Source organism: Jatropha curcas, chromosome 4 (assembly GCF_041381405.1).
Source record: "Jatropha curcas cultivar XTBG-Jc1 chromosome 4, XTBG_Jcur_1.0, whole genome shotgun sequence".
Taxonomy (NCBI): Eukaryota; Viridiplantae; Streptophyta; class Magnoliopsida; order Malpighiales; family Euphorbiaceae; genus Jatropha; species Jatropha curcas.
In genome coordinates this window covers 26,039,135-26,060,945 of record NC_143154.1, presented here as the reverse complement: position 1 = coordinate 26,060,945, position 21,811 = coordinate 26,039,135, and the positions used below count along the sequence as shown (strand labels likewise).

Genomic DNA, 21,811 nt, shown 5'->3' with positions numbered 1-21,811 from the left:
ACTAAACATTATTATTATACATTAAGTATTCCAATCCATTTTAAATATGTGTAAAAATATATTTTTAATATTTCAATTCGATTAGGATTATCCGAACATATTTAAAGCATTAAATACTTGTTTAGTAAAAATTATAAAATGATTATTTTAATTTAATAAAAAGGATAATATAAATATTAAATATAATTATAGCAATATTATAATTAAAATTTTGTGTATATATAATTTTATTTTGAAAAAAATAATATTTTAAATATTATTGTTCATTTATATTGTGAATTAGTCTTTTTAAATGGTGAAAGGTGACTAATCACCATACACGCACCAGCAAACAACCCACTGTAATTTGTGATTAGTTATATAAATATATCAGATTAAGACATAATTATATCCTAATATTATAGTTTTGTGCGTTGAAGTTGTTGTATTGTTAACCCTACCTAATAAGAAAAAGAATGACATTTATATTATTAAATTTGAAAACGTAGGAAAGGAAAATAGAAAGTCAAACAATCTTCAATAATGCAGACCTCAACATGCACGCTGTGGAAGATGTTAATGGTGCTACGTGTTCACGTTATAGCACAAGGGTTGGTATATGGCTAAATACATAATCTCGGGGCATGCTCAAATTTACGAAAATTTATGATAACCTTACACTTTCATATTTTAATAATAATTATGTCCATTACTAAAATGAAATAATTATGCAGTAGTTCAATTATGACTCTATATTTTTTTACATTTTATTTTGATAATGGATATAGTTATTATTGAAATGTAAGAATGTAGTGTTGGTGGTGGTGTGCCCACTCAAGTGGGACCCACACAATTATGAAAAGAAAAAAAAAATCAAAGGTTGGCAACCAACCATTGAATGGTTGGCATGCCAGTTGAAAATAATGAAGAGCCGTGCATGAGCAATGCACGGCTCTCTCAAATCTTTGCCTATAAATAGAGCCAGGAGCATTCAGCATAGAAACCAACAATAAGTGAGAGACAGTAGAGAGACACAGATATAACAATTAATCTGTGAAGAATATTTGAGAGTTATTAGTTTTAAGAAGGGTTCTTAAAACTAAGGGTTTAGAAAATAGTGAATATTATTAGGGTGTTTTGGGAAACACTTGTGAGTGCCACTATTTTGTATTACTCTCTTTGTAAGCCTACTATTTGTAATAGTGGAAGAAATATTCGGAGTTGGTCCCGTGGACGTAGCCCTAAACAGTTGAGGGTGAACCACGTAAATTTCTGTGTGTCCCATTTTTATTTTTCCGCTGCTTAATTATTCTCATATTTTTATTTCCGGTATCCTAACAAGTGGTATCAGAGCCTGGTTCAGCCGGTCAGATAGCGGTACCGGATCTGTGGATATATTTTGAAAATAAATATACCACGAAGACGAGAAAATTACGACGAGTCCGTTGGTGCAGTCCGCTCGGAAAGACGTTGCAAAATCGACTTAGTGATGAATAGTAAAATAGTAACTCGCAGTTGATGGTGAATAGTTACTATTGACGTTACTGTTGCTGAGCCCGTCACTGTTAAGCCCAGCACTATTCACGTATAGTACTATTCACACATACAGGTACTATTCACGTATAGTACTATTCACATATACAGGTACTATTCACGTGTACAGTTACTATTCTCATATACTGGTACTATTCATATATACAGTTACTATTCACTCAAAAGTCATGGAAGCTAGAACAAGCAAAATGATCAGTCTAAATGGCGCAAATTACCATATATGGAGAAATAAAATGAGAGATCTCCTTATGGTAACCAAAATGCATTTGCCCGTGTTTGGTTCAAGCAAACCGGAAGACAAGACTGATGAAGAATGGGCTTTCGAGCATGAACAAGTTTGTGGTTATATTCGACAATTTGTCGATGATAATGTGTACAACCATATATGTAACGAGACTCACGCCAGAACATTATGGGACAAGCTTGAACAGCTATATGCCTCAAAATCCGGCAACAACCAATTATTTTATTTGACGAAGCTGATGAATTTCAAATACCAAGAAGGTACTTCTGTAGCAGATCACTTGAGTGAAATGCAGGCGACTATTCACCAGCTGTCAAATATGGGCATAAAATTTGATGATAAAATCCTCGGCCTTATGGTGCTTGCCTCCTTACCAGAGTCTTGGGAGACTTTGAAGATATCAATAACAAACTCTACACCACATAGTGGAGTTAGCTGGGAATTTGTTAAAAATGCTGTTTTGAATGAAGAAATGAGACGTAAAGCACAGAATCCTTCTTCATCTCAGTCAGACATTTTTTTAGCAGATGCTAAAAGAAATAATCAGCCCAGAGGGAGGAGCCAATCTAGAAGTTCAAATACAAGAGATAAGAGCAGAGGTAGATCAAACAAATTTGCCAATATTGTGTGCCATCATTGTGGGAAGAAGGGGCACATTAAAAGGTATTGCCGGAAGTTCAAAAGTGATCAGGAGAAGATCAAAGGCAAGGCAAAGAAAGAAGAAAGCAGTGATGATGAAGCTAATGTCATTGCTGAATTCCAACTGTTCATTGAAGACACTATCAATCTTACAACCCAAGAGACCAGTTGGGTAATTGATAGTGGGGCTACACTTCATGCAACATCCCGGAGAGAGAATTTTTCATCTTACACACCAGAAAATTTGGGTGTGGTCAAGATAGCAGACGGTAAACTGTTGAAAGTCGTCGGTAAGGGAGATATCTGCCTGGAGACAGAAAATGGTTCGAGATTAATTTTAAAAGATGTCGTGCATGTACCAGACATGCATTCAAATTTAATCTCGGTTGGCAGACTTGATGATGAAAATTTCTGTAGCACCTTCAGAAATGGCAAGTGGAAGCTCACAAAAGGTTCCATGGTGATAGCAAATGGAAAGAAAGATCTAAAGCTGTATGTGATGCATGCGAAGCTCTCCCGAGATGCTTTTAATGTAGCAGAGGATGACAGTGCAGTTGAATTGTGGCATAAACGACTAGGCCACATGAGTGAGAAAGGAATGACAACTCTGGTTAAAAACAACATGCTACCTGGTTTGGATAAAGTCCATTTAGAGAAATGTTCTGATTGTATGGCAGGAAAGCAGAATAGAGTAGCTTTCAAGATTTCTCAGCCTTCCAGAATGAAGAATGTGTTAGATCTGGTACATTCAGATCTATGTGGACCATTGACGATGTCATATGGTGGAAATCGATACTCCATAACATTTATCGATGACCATTCTAGGAAGACCTGGGTGTACACTTTGAAGTCTAAAGATCAAGTTTTAGATATTTTTAAACAATTTCTAAACTTGGTTGAGCGACAAACAGGCAAGAAGCTGAAGTGCATCAGAACAGATAATGGTGGAGAATACACTGGGCCATTAGATGCTTTCTGCAAAGAGCATGGTATTCGACATCAAACAACACCTCCCAAGACGCCGCAATTGAATGGTTTGGCTGAGAGGATGAACAGAACTTTGACGGAGAGAGTCAGATGTTTACTCTCACATGCAAAGTTGTCTAAAAGATTTTGGGGTGAAGCTCTTCTTACGGCAGTTCATCTTATAAATCGTTCACCTTGTGTTCCTCTTCAGTATGATACTCCAGAACGAGTATGGTCAGGAAAGGATGTTTCCTATGATCACTTGCGGGTGTTTGGTTGCAAAGCATTTGTGCATATTCCTAAGGATGAGAGGTCTAAGCTTGATGTCAAGACTCGACAATGTGTATTCATTGGCTATGGTCAAGATCAATTTGGCTATAGATTTTTTGATCCAATCCAGAAAAAGATGATAAGAAGTAGAGATGCTGTATTTGTTGAAAATCAGACTATTGAAGATGTTGAAAAGACTCAGAAGCAAGTTGCCGATAGATCTGAAGATGATTCAACAGATGTGCAAATAGTTCCTCCAGCAACAGAACAAAGACAAGTTGGAGATGAAGAAAATGTTCCACAAGAACAAGAGCCAGAGTTAGAAAATCCAGAAATTCCTCATCAGAATGAACCAGAAGATGATTTTGATGGTGTTCTTGTTCAGCTACCAGCACCAGAAGGTTCTCAAACATTAAGAAGGTCTAGTAGAGTCAGACAACCATCTACTAGATATCCAGCAAATGAATATGTATTGATGACTGACGGGGGAGAACCTGAATGCTTTGAAGAAGCAATGGAAAGTGAACACAAAAGGAACTGGATTGAAGCCATGCAAGATGAAATGAAATCCTTGCATGAGAATAAAACATTTGAGCTGGTAAAGTTGCCCAAAGGCAAGAAAGCTTTGAAAAACAAGTGGGTGTTCAGGATCAAGCAGGAAGAACACAGCTCCCAACCACGATTCAAAGCTAGACTGGTTGTGAAAGGATTCAATCAAAGAAAGGGTATTGATTTTGATGAAATCTTTTCACCAGTTGTGAAAATGACATCCATTCGGACAGTGCTCGGAATGGCCGCCAGTTTTGATCTGGAAATCGAGCAAATGGATGTAAAGACTGCCTTCCTACATGGAGATTTGGAAGAAGAAATATACATGGAGCAGCCAGAGGGTTTCATAAAAAAGGGGAAAGAAGATTATGTTTGTAAACTGAAGAAGAGCCTGTACGGCTTGAAGCAGGCACCAAGACAGTGGTACAAGAAGTTTGAGTCTGTTATGGGGGAGCAAGGTTACAAAAAGACCACTTCAGATCACTGTGTCTTCGTAAAGAAATTCTCTGATGATGACTACATTATTCTCTTGCTCTATGTAGATGATATGTTGATTGTTGGTCAGAATTCTGTCAGAATTAATAGCTTGAAGAAACAGCTAAGTAAGTCTTTTGCTATGAAAGACTTGGGACCAGCAAAGCAGATTCTTGGTATGAAGATTACGAGAAATCGAAGAACCAAGAAATTATGGTTGTCACAGGAGAAGTACATTGAGAAAGTACTTCAAAGGTTTAAAATGGAAAATTCTAAAGCGGTTAGTTGTCCTCTTGCTAATCATTTTAAATTAAGCTCAAAACAGTGCCCTTCTACTGATGGAGAGAAGGAAGAGATGGAAAAGATTCCATATGCTTCAGCAGTTGGAAGCTTAATGTATGTCATGGTTTGTACACGACCAGATATTGCTCATTCAGTCGGAGTAGTGAGTCGGTTTCTTTCAAATCCTGGAAAGGAACATTGGGCTGCAGTAAAATGGATTTTCAGATATCTTCGAGGTACGACCAAAGTATGTTTATGCTTTGGAGATGAGAAGCCAATATTAGTGGGTTATACTGATGCAGATATGGCTGGGGATGTTGACTCGAGAAAGTCCACATCAGGGTATCTAATCACATTTGCAGGGGGAGCTGTGTCATGGCAGTCAAGATTGCAGAAGTGTGTTGCTTTATCAACAACTGAAGCAGAATTCATAGCACTAACAGAAGCATGCAAAGAGTTGCTGTGGATGAAGAAGTTCTTGAATGAACTCGGAATTCATCAAGAACGATATTTGATTTTCTGCGATAGCCAAAGTGCAATTCATCTTGGGAAGAATTCCTCCTTTCATTCAAGATCAAAGCACATTGATGTTAGATATCATTGGATCAGGGATGTATTGGAGATGAAGCAGTTACAGCTTGAGAAGATCCATACAGATGAAAATGGATCAGATATGTTAACAAAGATTCTTCCAAAAGACAAGTTTGAATATTGCCGATTAGCTGCAGGGATGATGGAGAGTATGGCTAACGTCCCCACTTGAGCGTGCAGGGGGAGATTTGTTGGTGGTGGTGTGCCCACTCAAGTGGGACCCACACAATTATGAAAAGAAAAAAAAAAAAATCAAAGGTTGGCAACCAACCATTGAATGGTTGGCATGCCAGTTGAAAATAATGAAGAGCCGTGCATGAGCAATGCACGGCTCTCTCAAATCTTTGCCTATAAATAGAGGCAGGAGCATTCAGCATAGAAACCAACAATAAGTGAGAGACAGTAGAGAGACACAGATATAACAATTAATCTGTGAAGAATATTTGAGAGTTATTAGTTTTAAGAAGGGTTCTTAAAACTAAGGGTTTAGAAAATAGTGAAGATTATTAGGGTGTTTTGGGAAACACTTGTGAGTGCCACTATTTTGTATTACTCTCTTTGTAAGCCTACTATTTGTAATAGTGGAAGAAATATTCGGAGTTGGTCCCGTGGACGTAGCCCTAAACAGTTGAGGGTGAACCACGTAAATTTCTGTGTGTCCCATTTTTATTTTTCCGCTGCTTAATTATTCTCGTATTTTTATTTCTGGTATCCTAACATGTAGAATCATAATAGATTCCCATAAATTTAAACCGGCACAAAGCAAATCGCGTAAATTTTATGTATAGTTATTATTGTTCATTCACAATAACATATTCAAAACTCTCTCTTTATTTTCCTAAGTATTGTTCATTTATATTCCATATAAGTAAAGCTTTATTTTAATACAAATCACATCTTTTTACATTTCAAGCTATCAAATTCCCTCTACTTTTTCTTTTGTTTAATTTTATTTTAATTGAAGCGTACATCTGTGGATCAATCCACAGTCAATAAGTCATATTAAGTGCATTTAATTTTTCAGTTGATATACTACACAGACCTGTAACGTCTGCAATTTCCATTCAAGCTCAAATTCATTGATCATTACCTAAAACAACCAACTAAATCAAATCAAATTCAAGTCTCCACTAATAATAAATTTCTCTTTCTAATACTAAAAAGTATAACTTTTAAACTAATTTTTGATTACAAAATCTATATATGTAATTACTAGTGATTCTACGAAATCCAAATTAATCAATTGATAAAATTAACAGATGGAGTAATTCTTATATGATAATTTTATCACAACGAAAAAAAAAAAAACCTTCATATGGTAGTATGAGGGATTAAGTATGACATTATAATTATTGAGTCTAAAATATCACATTGTGAATTTAGTTACGATTGCTTAAAAGTAAAAACAGGAAACTTCTAGATTATGTATTTTAGAAAATATAATGACGATAGTTCCATAAGATAGTCACAATAATACGAAGGAAACTTGTAAGAGCTGCTTCAGGAATGCTAATTGATGGAAGGATTGCCAATAAAAAAAATAATTCCGTATTTAAGTTTTAGGTAAATTTGTATTTACATTTTAGCTAACCCTAAACAACCTTCTTAATCCCGAAATTTTGAGTGCGTACGTAGCTTAGCTTCTGGCAGGATTGTCTAAGATCAATACCAATCTAATTACAAGGGTTGTTCCAAGTTTAGCCTCTCTCAGTCTCAGTCGCCGGTTGCTACAGCCGCTACCTTATTGAGGTTTATCTCTTTTTTTCCTCCGCTGTGAAGCCGTTAAGTTTAATCTGCAGTTAAACTAAGCGGTTACGGTTAGTTTTCCCCTTACCCATGTTGAGGCCGTGTAGATTATCTGAAGCAGACGTAAATTGCAGCCGAAGGACAAAGGATATGATCAGCGATTTGCCAGATGAGCTTCTTTATACTATTATCTCTTATTTAAAGTTGAGAGAGATTGTTCAATTATCTCTATTGTCAAATAGATGGAGACGGGTATGCTCATCTATGCCCGAACTCATTTTTGACTGGGATAATATGTTTGTCACTGATTCAAATCGCGAATTATGGGAAAATAATGAAAATTCTTGTGTTATTTATAAGGAGAAATTTGTTAAAGGAGTCAATCAGGTCTTAAAATTTTATCAGGAAAAGCAAATTTCCTCTTTTGTGGTTTGTTGCTGTCTTGGTTTTGAATGTTCTAGTGATATTGATCAATGGGTAAGGTTTGCTCTTAGCAGGGGAGTTCAAACGCTGTGCCTTAAATTTTATTGCAGCGAATACTGTTCAAAACGTTCCCAAGATAAAAATGGCGCGCTGATTGAGGGGAAGTATGTTTTAGAGAAAGAGCTTTTTGAAGGTTCAAATCATAACTTGAAGGATCTTAGTTTGTATGCTTGCGTTTTGAGACCAAATTTTACCTACCAATTTAGTTCATTGGAGACCCTCCAATTGATTAAGTCACCATTATCCCTCTACGACTTCAATAGTTTGTTTTCTTGTTTGGTGAACCTTAAACATTTGACCTTGTACAGATGTAACCTTCCTACCAAATTATGTCTTGGTGGATTACCTCTTCTAGAGCATTTTGCGGTAATGGTTTCTGTTGGACTGAAAACAATTGATCTATCAAATGCGAATCTCCTAACTTTTGTCTGTCCTGCCTCTCTTCATGATATCACATTTGATTTAAGAGGAGCACCCAATGTGACGGAGCTTTGGTGCCATGGAAATAGATGGGCGTTCCAATATGTTTTCACTCGTGTTCAGCGACAGCTTCCTGGGCTGAGGGTGTTAGGAATTTATTCTCGGTCCGATTGGGTATTTGAAAAAGATGAGCTTTTTTCTCAATTTGTCGATCTTCATAAGAATGTTTACTAATAGCAATTTCCACTTCTTTGCACAGGTAAAGTTCATACCGGAAACCATACCAGTCTTCAGCCAGGTTACATCATTGACACTGACTTTCATTCGGCATCCAAAATTTAGTATGTTGAAGATGATTTCTATCCTCAGTGCTTTTCCCTGTCTTTGTACTTTCGAGTTGATGACACGTTGTCCAGAAGATGTTGATGAAGAAAAGGCCAAGCCTGTTGAATATGTGCCCAGACATTTGACAAAAGTAGAACTTGGTGGATTTTGCAGCACCCCAAACCAGATGGAGTTTGCCATCTACTTGCTGAAAAATGCTTCTGCTCTTAGATGGTTGGTCATTGAGCAAGAAGTAAAACCATATGTTCCAAAGAGGCAGTCATGGGATGAAGGAGAACGGGAAATGGTGTACGAACGATTACAAGAATTTGCCAAAGATGGAGTGCTGGTTGTCCGATGAATGCTCTATCTAGAAATTTTTTTATTTTATTTTTTTATTCATATGTTATTATATTGTTAATAAATTAACAAATTTTTTTTTGAAAGGTAATAAATTAACAACTTATTAGGTTTTCAAAAAAAAAAAAAAAAAAACAATTTATTAGCAATGCCTCAATTTCATTTTTCAGTTATGCAACCTCAATTTCTTTTTTAGAATTTAATACCAATCAGTAATGTTTGACTTGTATTTAAATATGACTAGATGGCAATAAATTTTTAAGCAATTTATCTGACTCTTTTTGTTTTGATTAATTGCTTTATTGTGGCAAGCTAGACTTTTCCATCCTTTAAATAATTTTTTTTTGGCAAAAAATCATACTTTGTATTATTATATTATTTTCGTTAAAACCAATATAAAATGTGAATTAACTTCTCATTAAATAAAATTAGTATCAACTTTTTTTATTATCTAATTTAATCCAATTTAAAATTTTACTTTGTTGTTTGCATAATTACCCCGATTAGGTAGCTCTCACATTTAATAATCTTCTTTATAGAATCATATTCTTAGATTCTTCTATGCCATTATTTAAAATCAATTCCAAATATACAAAAATCTTAAATAATGAAAATTTTCAAGTTTTATTTCAATTATCATTTTTAACCGAGTTTCAATACGTAGTTAGTTCTTCCACTATTGGATTATTTTAACTATAAAAGTTAATTACAATGCTATTGATTTATAATATTATTATATTGCAAATAGTACCATAATTCTTATTATTATAAATCATTTTAATATTTACTAGTAGGGTTTTTTATTTTTTTTCTAATAATTTGATTCTTCATAATAGTTTATTAAAAATAATAATATAATTAATTATAATAATTAATAAAATAATATTTAATTATTGATAATAGCTCGTAAAGGCGTTTTAATTATTGATAATATTTAATTATTAATTATTAATAATTAATAATATAAAAATTGTTAATGATGTCTTCCGGCAAAGCGGGAGGAAGCCGGCTTGTATTGAACATAGGCAAACCAAGCTCCCCTGTTTTTTCATTTTACAACTGCAAAGCAAATACACTGATCTTTTGTGATAACAGAAAACCTCAGGGACTTCATTGCAAAATCCCCAAATCTTCCCAAAGCCCTAAGCTAGGGTTTTGCTCGAGATACAGAGGTCTCCAGGTTCCGAAGTCGCCATCAACCATGGCGGAATCAATTTGCAGAACTCTCCGTGATGGAGCTCTAGAAGGAGAGCATGCTCCAGCTCTCACTATCAAAGACACTGCTGCTTCACCATTCGGCTTTGACTTGTTTCTTCACGTGTTCTCCCAACTCTCCTCCTTTACTTTGGCCGGAAAATCTCAGTCCCAGTCAGTCCAATTTCAATTCATTTGGATTTCTTTATCCATTGAAACGACGCCGTTAATTTAGATCTTCTTATTCTTGAAACAGAGGTGTTGTGATTGTTGCGTTTAAGAGAAGTCCTTCGTTTTATTTAGAGCTGTTGAAGAAACGAGGAATCGATGTTAGTTCCTCTCACAAATGGTAATGTTTCAATCTGGGCTTTTGCTGATAAAAGGAAGGAAAAGAAAGTTAGGAAAATAATGAATTTGTTGTATTATCTCTTGTGCTTATTTCTGCCTCTCGTTTATTTGTTTGAAACTTCGTGCAACATGCGCTTTACTTAATCTTCAGGTCGTTATTTTTTGGCGCAAAGTAGCAATGAGTTCCTGTGTTGGGAATATTACTTTTGAAACCTGTATTACTGTGTGCGCTTATGAACTGAACTATATGATTTAGGATTCAAATATTGGATTGTTACACGGATCCTCTTGGATGGAAGAGTAAGCTTGTGGAGTCTGGAAAAGCAAAGAGTATTTCCCATGAAGCTTCCGGATTGGCTCATCTCTGTAAGGATGTGAGGGATATGGACAACTTGTACTCGTTAATTCTTGAATTGGGGAAAGGTGATTTCTGTATGAACGTATATAGCTCATGTTTTGAAGTCAAATATGCAATCAGTAGAATTGGTTTTTTCAAGTATTTATTTAACAGTCTTTTGGGTGTCATTCTTTGTCTAATTTAGGAGTGGTCATTGTGGATGCAGGATCGGTTGGACAAGGCAAGGGTCGTTTTTCTGTTGCCATAGACTCGGTAATTTTGCAACCCATGGTCCTTGTTTGATATATGATACAATGGCACTAGGATAATGCCGTCATTGTGAAGTTTAAAACTTTAAACGAGGTGCAAGCAAAATGGCTGGTGTGGTAAGATGCATATGCTTAACTTCTTGTGGAATTCTGCTCTGGATGTGTAGTCACTTTCCTTATTCTTGAAGGAATATGAACAAATAGATTATAGCATCAATTCTCTGCAGGAGTTTTGTGACTTTCCCGGTGTTATGGTGTTATGTATGGAAACTTCTTTTCGTGTACTGCACATGTCCCAAGAATGAGAGTTTTTGGTAGATATGAATTATCCATGTGAGTGCATATTTTCTGGAGGTAGTGGTTGGAAGGTTCCTTTCTGTGCCAACACGCGACAACAGACTTTTATGAGATTAGAAATTTGCAGAAGAAGAAAGGCAAAGTTTGATTTGTATGCTTGTTGTCTATTTTCTACACTAAGACTAAGAGGTTTATGGATATGCACTTATATGCTAAAGTGGGTGGAAACAATAGCTTGCAATTCTGTTGGAATAAATTTAGAACCTTTTATTCCTTTCAAAAGATGTTGAAGAATACTTCTATAGGTTTTAGACAAGCAGGCCATGCTTACATGCTCATGTTGCATGTGGAATCTTGGAGATTCTGTTGATAAATATTGAGAAGCTATTCCCTCAAATCCAGGATAAAAATTATTGTATTCGATCATATCTTAATGTAGTAAAAGGGATCCTAGGACTTAGAAATGAGTTGGGCTCTCATTTTAGAATGGAATGGGGCTTAAATTTCAGTGATTCAAACGTCAAGTTGATAAAAACTATATGATATAATTGTGCTAAAATACGATCTTTTTGTTTTTTTTTTTTTTTTAATTGTTCAAAAGATGAGATGTTAAACTTTCTGCTGGTTTGTGATTTGATATGAATTTTAGATTAATTAGAGGCATATAATATAGTTAAATAATATATGAAGGTAATTCTGTTATATATTTTTCATAATGAAATTTGCATCTGCGTAATGGTTTTAATTCTTCGTTAGATTTTGTTAATCAGACATATACCTTTTGTGGCTATATTTTCTTTTGCCTTTTTTTTGTAACAAAAATATCTGGTTCTTCTGCTGCTGCTTTCTATAAAGATATATATCATATTAAGATATTTTAACTTACAAGAGTACACTATGTCAAAGAACTTGCCTGGATTTTTCTCTCACAAATAGGAGAAGAAATTGCAACTTAGGAACATTTGTCAACCTTGAGCTATATTATTACTTAACAGCAATTTGATTTGGTGATTTTTTTTTAATAGGAAATTTACGACTTTAAAGGATGACAATTTACTTGACATTGTCTTGGCTTTGAAAGACTATGTAGAGATACCATTGCAAAATTTTTTACCTCTGCAATGTTCAACAATTGTGGTCCGATTGTTAATATTTTTCTCTGACTTCTCAAGCTTTTCTTTCATATATAATTTTCATCTGCTGATTTGCTTCTAATGCACCAGGTAGATGAAATGTTAAGATGTGCATCCCTGTCAAGAGTTGCAGGCCTTTTAAGCAATCTTCGCAGCCATGGTATGCACATTTATGGTCTTCTCAGAATATGTCTAATCACCGGCAGGGATTCAGGCTGTTTTCCCCTCATTATGACTATTTTCTACTGCTGCCAATTATAAGTTAAGATTTATGATGAAAGAGGATGCAGTTATCTAGATGTATATATTAATGCAAACTTAAATATTTATTTCCAACGTTGCAGATCAGGTATCTTGCATGTATTGGTTGCTACTTTCAGATCTTCATGAAGTTAGGGTGACATCTGTTCTTGAATACATGTCCTCTATAGTGGCCAGTGTTGAACCACTGAGCCGATCTGCTAATGGACGCATATTGGATTCAGAAAACATCTCTCTGTTGAAACATAATTTTGGGAAAGGAACGCTTAATGTCAGATTCAAGCGCCGGAATGGGCGTGTACGCGTGATGGTGATCTCCTATTCCCTTCTCTCAGTGTCATTATACCCATTGTGGACTGGCGAAGTGTTTTAATATTTTTGTTTTTTAATTCTGTTGTTAGCGTGAAGAATTTCATATTGAGCAGTCCGGAATCAATTTTACATCTGTTTCATCTGAAGATGGAATAATTAATCAAGGTCTTTTGCCTAAGGTCAGTTATTGTTTATTCTGCATTCCCCGACTCCTTCACGCTAAAACACAAGCTTCTACATGTACAAATAGTTAATCATATTATAAGACTGCCATCAATTATCCATACAAGGATGATTAACACCAAACTTTTTGAGCAAAATACTAGCACAGAATCTTGGAAAGTTATAGTTGCATATACTGGCTCAAACAAGCCAGAGGCAAGAAAATATCGGTTTATATTATTTTCATTCAATTTATTGAAATTGGCGCTTTATTTAACAGGTGCTGTTTAGCCTACAGCTGTCAGAGAAAGAGCAGAGTGAAAGGGCTAAGGTTGTACTCCCTTTTGAGCACCAAGGTGTGGGAGAAATATTTAACTCTTTTCTTTTTCTTTTTCGATGGACATGCTTAATTGAAAACTTGGCAAAGCCAATTGTTGCTGTGCTATTTGTATGTGCTAAAAACCTTGCTCCTTGTTGCTGTAGGAAATGGTAAACCTATACAAATTTATGACGGTCGAAGATCTCTCACAGAGAATAATAATGAGGCAACATTTGCTTCAACTGGGAATTTGCAAAGAAATGAAGCATCTGGTGGGGGTGAGATAATATATTTCCGGGACTCAGACGATGAGAAGCCAGATTCCGACGAGGATCCAGATGATGATCTGGACATATGATGGGTATGAGCCCTCAATTACTATGGATTAATGCTAGGCTGCAAGAAATTGTAAATTATAGCTTGTCATATTTTTGTAGTTTCATTTTTGCCTATATGCTTGAATGAGAATCTGGTTTTACCATCAAACCATGAAAGTTGTAAATCTGCACGCTCTTTCATGCATAAGGCTGATTGTGTTTGGATGAGTGCGTGTGTGTGCGCATGAGGCTAAATTTTATTTATATCCTATTTGATTTAGACTTTAGTGGCCATTTGGATTGATGGAATTTGAACATTCCATGGATTTGTTAGATTCTTTTGTTGGGTTTAGCAAAAATAGGCTTATAATCTATGGAATTCATAAATTTGATCACCCACTGTTCATTTTGGAAGAGAGAGAAATTTCTATTTTTTTTTTATTAATGATGAAATTTTAAACCACTTAATTTTATTTTAAAATATCTTTCCAATCCATAGATTTTATTTTCCAATCAAGTGAAAATTTTCCTGGATTTCACATTCTACAAAATTCATGTGTTCATATTTTATCAATCTAAAAGAACACTTAACGTACCGATATGCAGAAACTATGGAATTATTGATGCTTAAAAGATTGTGAAGGGGATTAAGTGATTTGGTGGGACTGAACATTCTAGAGCAAATTCGTTTTGTAAATGAATCTTTGTGCAGAATTTTGTTCTTAGTTTCTGATAAGAATATTCTTGCCTGATGATGAATAGTTATGATTTTTAGAATCATCTTTATCAATAAGTAACACTATCCATGGAAAGTATAATGAAATTCATAAAGTTAAAACAGTTTCTTCATTAACTTTATGCTTTCATACAATTAATGGAAGAGGAATATTTGGAGTAGTGGACCTCTTACAAACGTGTGTACTAGTGGTGAAAATGTATTGGTCAATTTGGATGTGTATATATATATATATATATATATATATATATATATATATATATATATATATATATATATATATATATATATATATATACTAGTCAAATGTTCGTGCCATGCCATGCACGAAGTGCAAAATTTTATTGTTTAAAAAAAATTTTAAAAATAGCATTATTTTTTGAACGAGGGAAATTGAGAATATATATAATTAAATTAAATAAATGATGTATGCAATTAATTTATTATGGGTTAATAGTTACTCCTTTCGTTTTAAAAAAATAGTCTCACTTTTTTTTTCACACAGATTACTTTAAGAATATATATATATATATATATATATATATATATATATATATATATATATATATATATATATATATATATATATAGCAAGTATTTTTTCTCTAGAAAGTTGTCATATGACATATCTACTTAGCATTTTAATTTGACATGTGGCATATTTCTCTAATTAGGCTTCCACTTGGCATGGTTTGATTTATTATTTAATGTATTAATGTATTGGTTTGGTTTGGTTTGAATTTATTTTGAATTAGTGTTTTTGATTAGATTATTCAATGTATTGATGTATTGGTTTAGTTTGGATTTATTTTGAATTAGTGTTTTTGATTTTGTTTGATTTGATTTGGTTATTTTATTTATTAATAGCTTTAAGTAACTATTATTAATTATTAGTTTTAAAAAATGATAAAGTTTAATAACAATGAATTATTCAATTAATGTATTAATGTATTGCTTTGTAACAAATCTTTACTCTAAATTTGTGAAGCAACAAACGTTTCCTCTAATAACCGTTAATGTATCTTTAATGTTTCCTCTCTAAACGTTTCCTTTTTTTTTTTTCTTAAATAGTGTAGTAATGCACTTTTTTTAAAATTTTAAATTATTTACCCTCAAGAAACACTTTAACTTTTTAGAAATACTATATATAAGTTGTATAATTATATTTTTCTATATTCTTGACAAAGGTATATTGGTCCCTATTTTTAAATATATTATTCGTGTTATTTAAAAGTTCAGAATTTTCTACATTTCAACTATTTCCACTAATGTGGTTAGTAATTTTTACTCAATTTTTTTTCTTCTTTTTTAGATATTATTTAACATGTTTTGTATCTGTAAACTATCAAATTAATTACATGTGTACGACTTAATTATTTATTTATATATTTATTTGAAAATAAATTAATTTATAATTGAATTAAATCGTCTTAAATGTGATTAATTAATATAACATTAGAGAAAGTAACAAGTTATATAACTTTTAATGATACAAATAAATTACATAATTTATAAATTTTAATGATAAGGACAATTATTATTTTATATTAAAAAATTAAAAAATTTGGTATTAAATTAAATTATGTTAAATATAATTGATTAATTATAGTATTAATAGTATGATAAGATGAAGATTTATATAACTCTAAATTATTTAAAATAAATTTATTCATGGATTTTAATGATATAACGAGTTAATTATTTTTTATGTTAGTTTTAAAATAAATCAAATTAATGAATTTTACCACCTTTTATTTTACTTTTTTTTTAATTTATTTCTATAAATTTCAATATTTTTAATCCATATTCCAGAAAACATGCCTATCTATTAATTTTTATTTTAATAATAAAAAATCATGCTATATTTTTTCTACTATTAATATATATTTACAATATTTTTTAATAGCACAATAAAAGAAATTTTATTCAAAAATCTATATATATATATATATATATATATATATATTCTCTCAATTTAAACCGTGCATAGCACGGCTATATTGGAGTAGTTAAATTAGTTCAACCATAACATTTATCCTTCTTTTTCCATATATACCCTTATATTAATAATTTTTTGATTAAATTTTGGAACTATTAGAGTTTTTCAATAAAACATTAATATAAGAGCACAAATTATATTATAAGAGCATTATAGAAAAGTTAACAAAAAGACCATTTAAAAAAATAGAAATGAGATTATTTTCTTGGGACACCTGTTGTGGAAAGTAGAACTATTTTTTCAAGACAGATGGGTTAAAAAAGAAATTGAAGAGTTTCATCGTTAATACGATAAATTTTTTATTTGGTTTATTAATGATTGAAAAGAAGTCAAAAGTTTTTCAATTTTCATGTTTGAGAAAGTGCCGTCTTTACGAACCTTGGATAGATAAGTTAAGCTCTATCACATCATGGAAATGAATTTTTAATTTTGAATTTATTCTAAACATAAAATCATTTAAAATCGAATTCTATATGAAATTAGTTTTCGCATCTTGAATTCATTTTTACACCAAATAAAGTGTAAAAATTATAAATTTGACCCCTAATATCTTCTGAATATCAATCACCACATTGATAAATATGTCTACTGTACAAAATGAATCATAAGTTGTTGCAATGTAAGCCCTAATGAAAAAGAGCTGAAAGAATGAAGCATATACACACTACACAATAATTCTCTATTAAATGTCAAATGAATCAAAACAACAATATTTCTGAAGCCAAGAAGCCAAAGTGGGGGGAGTAGTGAACTGGGAAGTCACAAATCGTAATCGCCTCCGATATAACGAGAAACATTTGATCTTGTCTTTAAACCTGAAACAGCAGGAGGAGAACAAGAGAATATATTAAAATGTAATACAAAAATCTTTAGAACTTATGCACGAATGTTCTTCAGCTTGTTATAGTTTAATTTAAGTAACAAAGAAAACATTCTTCAAAACCTAACCTTAATTTCAACTTTCTTTTCCTTAAAAGAAAACTATAGACGTGCATGTGCACACACACATACATATATGTGCTTAGTGAAAGTTTATTATGCAGTGGGAAATTGTAGAGTGTAGTTCGAGGATTAGAAGGAGCTAATGTGCATTCTCAGTGGACTTCAAAAATTTGTAAGGACTTGACCTCTTAGTTGGAAAATGCAAATATAAGATCAGTTTGTAAAATCAATTCCTTGCTCTCCCTGGGCCTAGCTTAGGTGATTGGGGGATGGAGAGAAATCTACCTTCAAACTTACAACATAAGAAGAAAAAGGGAAGACTAAAACCAAATCCTTAAAGAAGGAAGATTTTACCTCAAGATAAGATCACAAGTCCAAGATAAATGGATCCACAGAGAAAAATAAATGATATCATTCCCCTGCAAATAGTCACAATTTTAAGCATGTCAGAACAATAATGTAAAATGAAGAATCATAAGCATTTACTGATCTCCATAGATACAGATTATATCTAGTAGTAATGGTAGTCAGTTATGTATTGTCTTGCCAAACCTTAAACTCACCAAATGATTCCCCAACCAACACCATTACAAGGACAAGGGCAAACTTCTGCAAATTTCTCAGCATCACTGGAGTTGACTCTTCGGGATATTAGATCATCATAAATATCTGCATTATTTTGGTGCGTAACTTTAATGATAACCCATTTGACCAAAACAAGATGAGATGGAAAAATAAAATGAAGAATATATCTACCATAAACTGAGAACAGGCTGTTCATCACTCCTGCAATGAAGAGTAAATATAAGTTACCTCTATCTTACATCCATCACAAGAGGGAAATTATTATGTAGAAGCAAGTTGTCAATAAAATGGAAGATGTGAATGAGTATTATATACCAATGAAAAGAATGACATATCGAAGAATCCGTACTTTTGTTGTTTCTTGCAATAGCCAAACGACAGCAAGGAAAATGATAAATCCTGAAATTGAATTAATAAACAAGAAACATGTGAGCATTGAAACTAATGAAGACAAGATACGAATAAGAGGTGGTGGCAAATTGTAGTAGACTCACCAATGCAAAGACCTCGAAGTGTCCACTGTTGGAAAATAACGTATATCAAGTAAAATGTTACGACTTTAAAGCATGAAAACTTAATTCCCAACAAATATTAAGAAACCAATAAAGAACAACATTTACAGAAAGTTATTACATCTAGTAAGAGAAAGAACTAAATATTATAATGTCCCGACTTACATTTTTAGCAACAAAGAGCACAACCAGTAAAGCAACTCCAAAACAACCGGCAGCTATTCTTGCTGTCGTAAGATTTGTGGATGCAAGTATCAAAAGCATTCCCCAAAATGAGGAACCAAGATCTGGATACAAAATGCAATTATACATTATAAATATCAACAAGAACTAAGATATTGTGTCTAAAAAGAGAAATCATGAAAATTTAAAAGCAGAATGATACACAAATGAGTTATCTGGGGAAAAAAAAAATACTAAGTAAAACGCATCACATTTCCTACATAACACCTCTAACACAAAAACTTGGATACCAAAGTCAAACTTATCAGAGTTCCTCCATAACACCTCTTAACACAAAATTTGGAATTGTGGAAATTTCAGAAGGATGCTTTGCAATGGACTGGATATGATTAAGAAAACTTTGCAATAAGTCCAGCATATCTTTTACTTGTCTGAATCACATATTATAGCAGGTCATCAGGTTTAAACACAAGAAAGCAAAGCAAATTAAGCTTCCAGTAGGAGGGGAAGAGGAGAACCAGCCAACACGCAAGCATTACACATAAAAATAGTATTTTGTTATATAACTGCAGATGTGCACACTAGAGATACGCAATATTCTTTCCATGCTATCATTGGAACCTTACTTCGAAACAAATATCCAATTCAGCATGACCTTGTCTTTCGCTGTCCCATATCCATGTCATGCAAGAGATATATTAAAACTAGCAAATACTGCAATTTTAATTGTAGCTTTCAAAAGGCAGAAGAGAATTACATCCAGCTGGCAAGATTAACCAATATATACCACCACGTGTTTGTGTCACTCCACCTTCATTTGCATGCACCTTAATCCCTTCCACCTGAACATCACAACATATGAGAATAGCACCGGTTTTGAGCATTCTCCGGCCAAAGACCAATAAGCCATAAACGTGAGCTGGCATGTTTGCAGGGCAGCATCTAAGTTTTAATAAATTTTACATATTCGAAATTCCAAACAAATGATAACTTCATCCATCTGCTTGTTGAAAAACCATTCATCATTACGAGGCACAAAGCATATACAAATAAAATTTCAGATGTCACCACCAGGCAACACGACTGAATAATTTTTTGGCAACTAGATAGTAGCTAGAATTGTGAAGAACTATACTTCAAACCTCTGAAAGTTGAAGTAAGGTGTAATGGAAAAGAAGATTTATGTTTGAATTCATCTTTTCTGTTTGATGAGGAATTGTTATTACATAATTCTTTTCCATTAAAAAGCAGCACCGAAGGCAAATTCATTGTTTATACTTCATCGGAACTAATTATTTCACTCAATAACAAAAGACTTATACTTCATAGTCTACAAGAGCAACTGTGCATTTTGGTTGCTTACATGCATAAAGGTGTACTATTAATGATGACGTTTGTAGAAGTGAAGCCAATGCAATCTAATTGTTAATACATAAAGAGTTAAAATGGCACAAAAGACCACTTCTGATTCTGCAGTAAAGGACACCCTTGCTACCTGGCTCAAGGTTCTATTTGCATCAGATTGTGCCTTAGACAATGACCGGAAGAAACTATGAATTGTTTCATAACATTTAGGAATCAATTTTCAAGATCTTCCTTGTTAGGGAGAAAAGAGAAAATTGATAAACTAAGTGCTTTGTGTGCCTCTAAACAAGAATACCTTAAGCACGTGTCAATATGAGGGCTAGTTGTATTGCAGTCCATTACACTGAAACAGGTAAATAAATGTGACAAAAACAAGTATTGTGCTTTTATTTAGCTTGACTAATCACATGTTCCATTAGAGACAAACTACAATTTTTATCAATCAAGTGGGTTCTGAAATGAAAGCATATAAAATCTCTGTCCTGCCAATTATACACAAGAAGGTAGCAATAACTCCTTACCTGACCACAAGTGAGTTTACAAGCAATTGCATGGCTTGCTTCATGCAAAAATACAGTGATGAGCTTAAATGGTGTCATTAGCACTGTCCTCCACAGCTATCACAATCAGAAAGCCAGAAATAAACATCAGAGAACAAGTCATGTAAATGAATTGTCAATGCAACCAAAGTCATCCAGAAAAAAACAACAACTAATACCAAAACTCAATTCAATTAGCATTCATTTAAAGCTAAATTAACAACCATTCAAGTCCAGCAACATGAATGATGTATCGTCCTCTCAGCAGTACAGACAGAAATAGGAAGTGACCCAGCTAAAAGAAAATCCCATTTCGTGCAGTATCCTCCAATCTTACGACATTGTTAAGCTCTAGTCTACTATAATATCAGTCCTCCATGATTACCTTCAATCCCAACTTTCCCAATATCTGTTCCTCTAATTATAAAGCACGAAACAAAGGATTCATCCACAAGAGTAAACAAATGCGACTACAAATCAAAGGGTTTGCAATTCAATATAACTAGTTGGAAGTATTGCAGTTAGATTATATAGTAAATCCGCGAAAATAAGGAACACCCATATATAGAAACAAGTTGGTGACAGTCTTCCAAACTTCAAAACAGAAAAGGAAAAAGAAAAACAAAAGCAACACCAATATAGAGAAGCTTACAGCAAGGATAACGACGGAGAAGACACCGATGGTGACAAGGAACACGACCTGGTCATGCTGGCAGCAGTTTTGGAGTTCCCAATTTATTGCCATCTCTATCTCTCTGGCTTCTAGAACTTGATTTTTTGGGTTTGGCTGTTTGGGATGAGAGAAAATGAGGGAAAATCTGGACACAGAACTGGAGGTAAAAAAACCTAGAGAAAGTGACTTTATATTTCTGTTTGGCGATGTTCTTTTACTTTTCAAATTGGAGTCCTTCGGTTTGTTGAATTTGAACGTTGCGATTGGCTGTGAGCCTGTGAAGAGGTCAAAGAAAGGAAACGGCCAATTGCGTGTGAGAAAATTTTGAATTTAATTAAATTAAGACAAATTTGGAGTTTAGTTGGCTTTTCAGTTGTTCAGTCTGAAGATGCATGATTGGATCTGGATATTTTGGTAAGAAAGGAGCTTTGTCGTGTCTTTTTTACA

The 21,811-nt window shown here is 33.4% G+C and overlaps 3 protein-coding genes across 3 annotated transcripts; 2 read left to right on the top strand and 1 right to left on the bottom strand.

Annotated features, from left to right (window-relative positions):
* The first annotated feature begins 7,034 nt into the window (after window positions 1-7,034).
* Window positions 7,035-9,074, top strand: LOC149497075 (F-box/RNI-like superfamily protein). Its single transcript, XM_089720091.1, has 2 exons — window positions 7,035-8,371; window positions 8,457-9,074. The coding sequence occupies exons 1-2, from the start codon at window positions 7,385-7,387 to the stop codon at window positions 8,880-8,882; spliced, it is 1,413 nt and encodes a 470-aa protein (XP_089576217.1). The 5' UTR covers window positions 7,035-7,384; the 3' UTR covers window positions 8,883-9,074.
* Window positions 9,075-10,000: 926 nt separating this feature from the next.
* On the top strand, window positions 10,001-14,110 carry LOC105638739 (elongator complex protein). Its single transcript, XM_012222598.4, has 9 exons — window positions 10,001-10,249; window positions 10,332-10,424; window positions 10,680-10,846; window positions 10,987-11,033; window positions 12,550-12,619; window positions 12,804-13,030; window positions 13,122-13,211; window positions 13,475-13,550; window positions 13,678-14,110. The coding sequence occupies exons 1-9, from the start codon at window positions 10,083-10,085 to the stop codon at window positions 13,869-13,871; spliced, it is 1,131 nt and encodes a 376-aa protein (XP_012077988.1). The 5' UTR covers window positions 10,001-10,082; the 3' UTR covers window positions 13,872-14,110.
* A 3,004-nt stretch (window positions 14,111-17,114) lies between these two features.
* Window positions 17,115-21,728, bottom strand: LOC105638740 (peptidase M50B-like protein). Its single transcript, XM_012222599.4, has 10 exons — window positions 21,344-21,728; window positions 20,674-20,769; window positions 19,545-19,629; window positions 18,770-18,891; window positions 18,587-18,611; window positions 18,408-18,491; window positions 18,264-18,293; window positions 18,071-18,176; window positions 17,862-17,926; window positions 17,115-17,380 (listed from the first exon to the last, which is right to left on the bottom strand). The coding sequence occupies exons 1-9, from the start codon at window positions 21,434-21,436 to the stop codon at window positions 17,863-17,865; spliced, it is 705 nt and encodes a 234-aa protein (XP_012077989.1). The 5' UTR covers window positions 21,437-21,728; the 3' UTR covers window positions 17,115-17,380; window position 17,862.
* Between the last annotated feature and the right edge of the window lie 83 nt (window positions 21,729-21,811).

Excerpts from the sequence above, each read along its gene's own strand:
- LOC105638739 (XM_012222598.4), top strand. The coding sequence starts at position 10,083 with ATGGCGGAATCAATTTGCAGAACTCTCCGTGATGGAGCTCTAGAAGGA. Across the intron at positions 10,250-10,331 it reads GCCGGAAAATCTCAGTCCCA|AGGTGTTGTGATTGTTGCGT; the intron begins GTCAGTCCAATT and ends TTCTTGAAACAG. Across the intron at positions 13,031-13,121 it reads ATGGGCGTGTACGCGTGATG|CGTGAAGAATTTCATATTGA; the intron begins GTGATCTCCTAT and ends TTCTGTTGTTAG.
- LOC149497075 (XM_089720091.1), top strand. The coding sequence starts at position 7,385 with ATGTTGAGGCCGTGTAGATTATCTGAAGCAGACGTAAATTGCAGCCGA. Across the intron at positions 8,372-8,456 it reads TTTATTCTCGGTCCGATTGG|GTAAAGTTCATACCGGAAAC; the intron begins GTATTTGAAAAA and ends TTCTTTGCACAG.
- LOC105638740 (XM_012222599.4), bottom strand. The coding sequence starts at position 21,436 with ATGGCAATAAATTGGGAACTCCAAAACTGCTGCCAGCATGACCAGGTC. Across the intron at positions 19,630-20,673 it reads GTAAACTCACTTGTGGTCAG|GTGGAAGGGATTAAGGTGCA; the intron begins GTAAGGAGTTAT and ends TGTGATGTTCAG. Across the intron at positions 17,927-18,070 it reads GTTGGTTGGGGAATCATTTG|GGGAATGATATCATTTATTT; the intron begins GTGAGTTTAAGG and ends GACTATTTGCAG.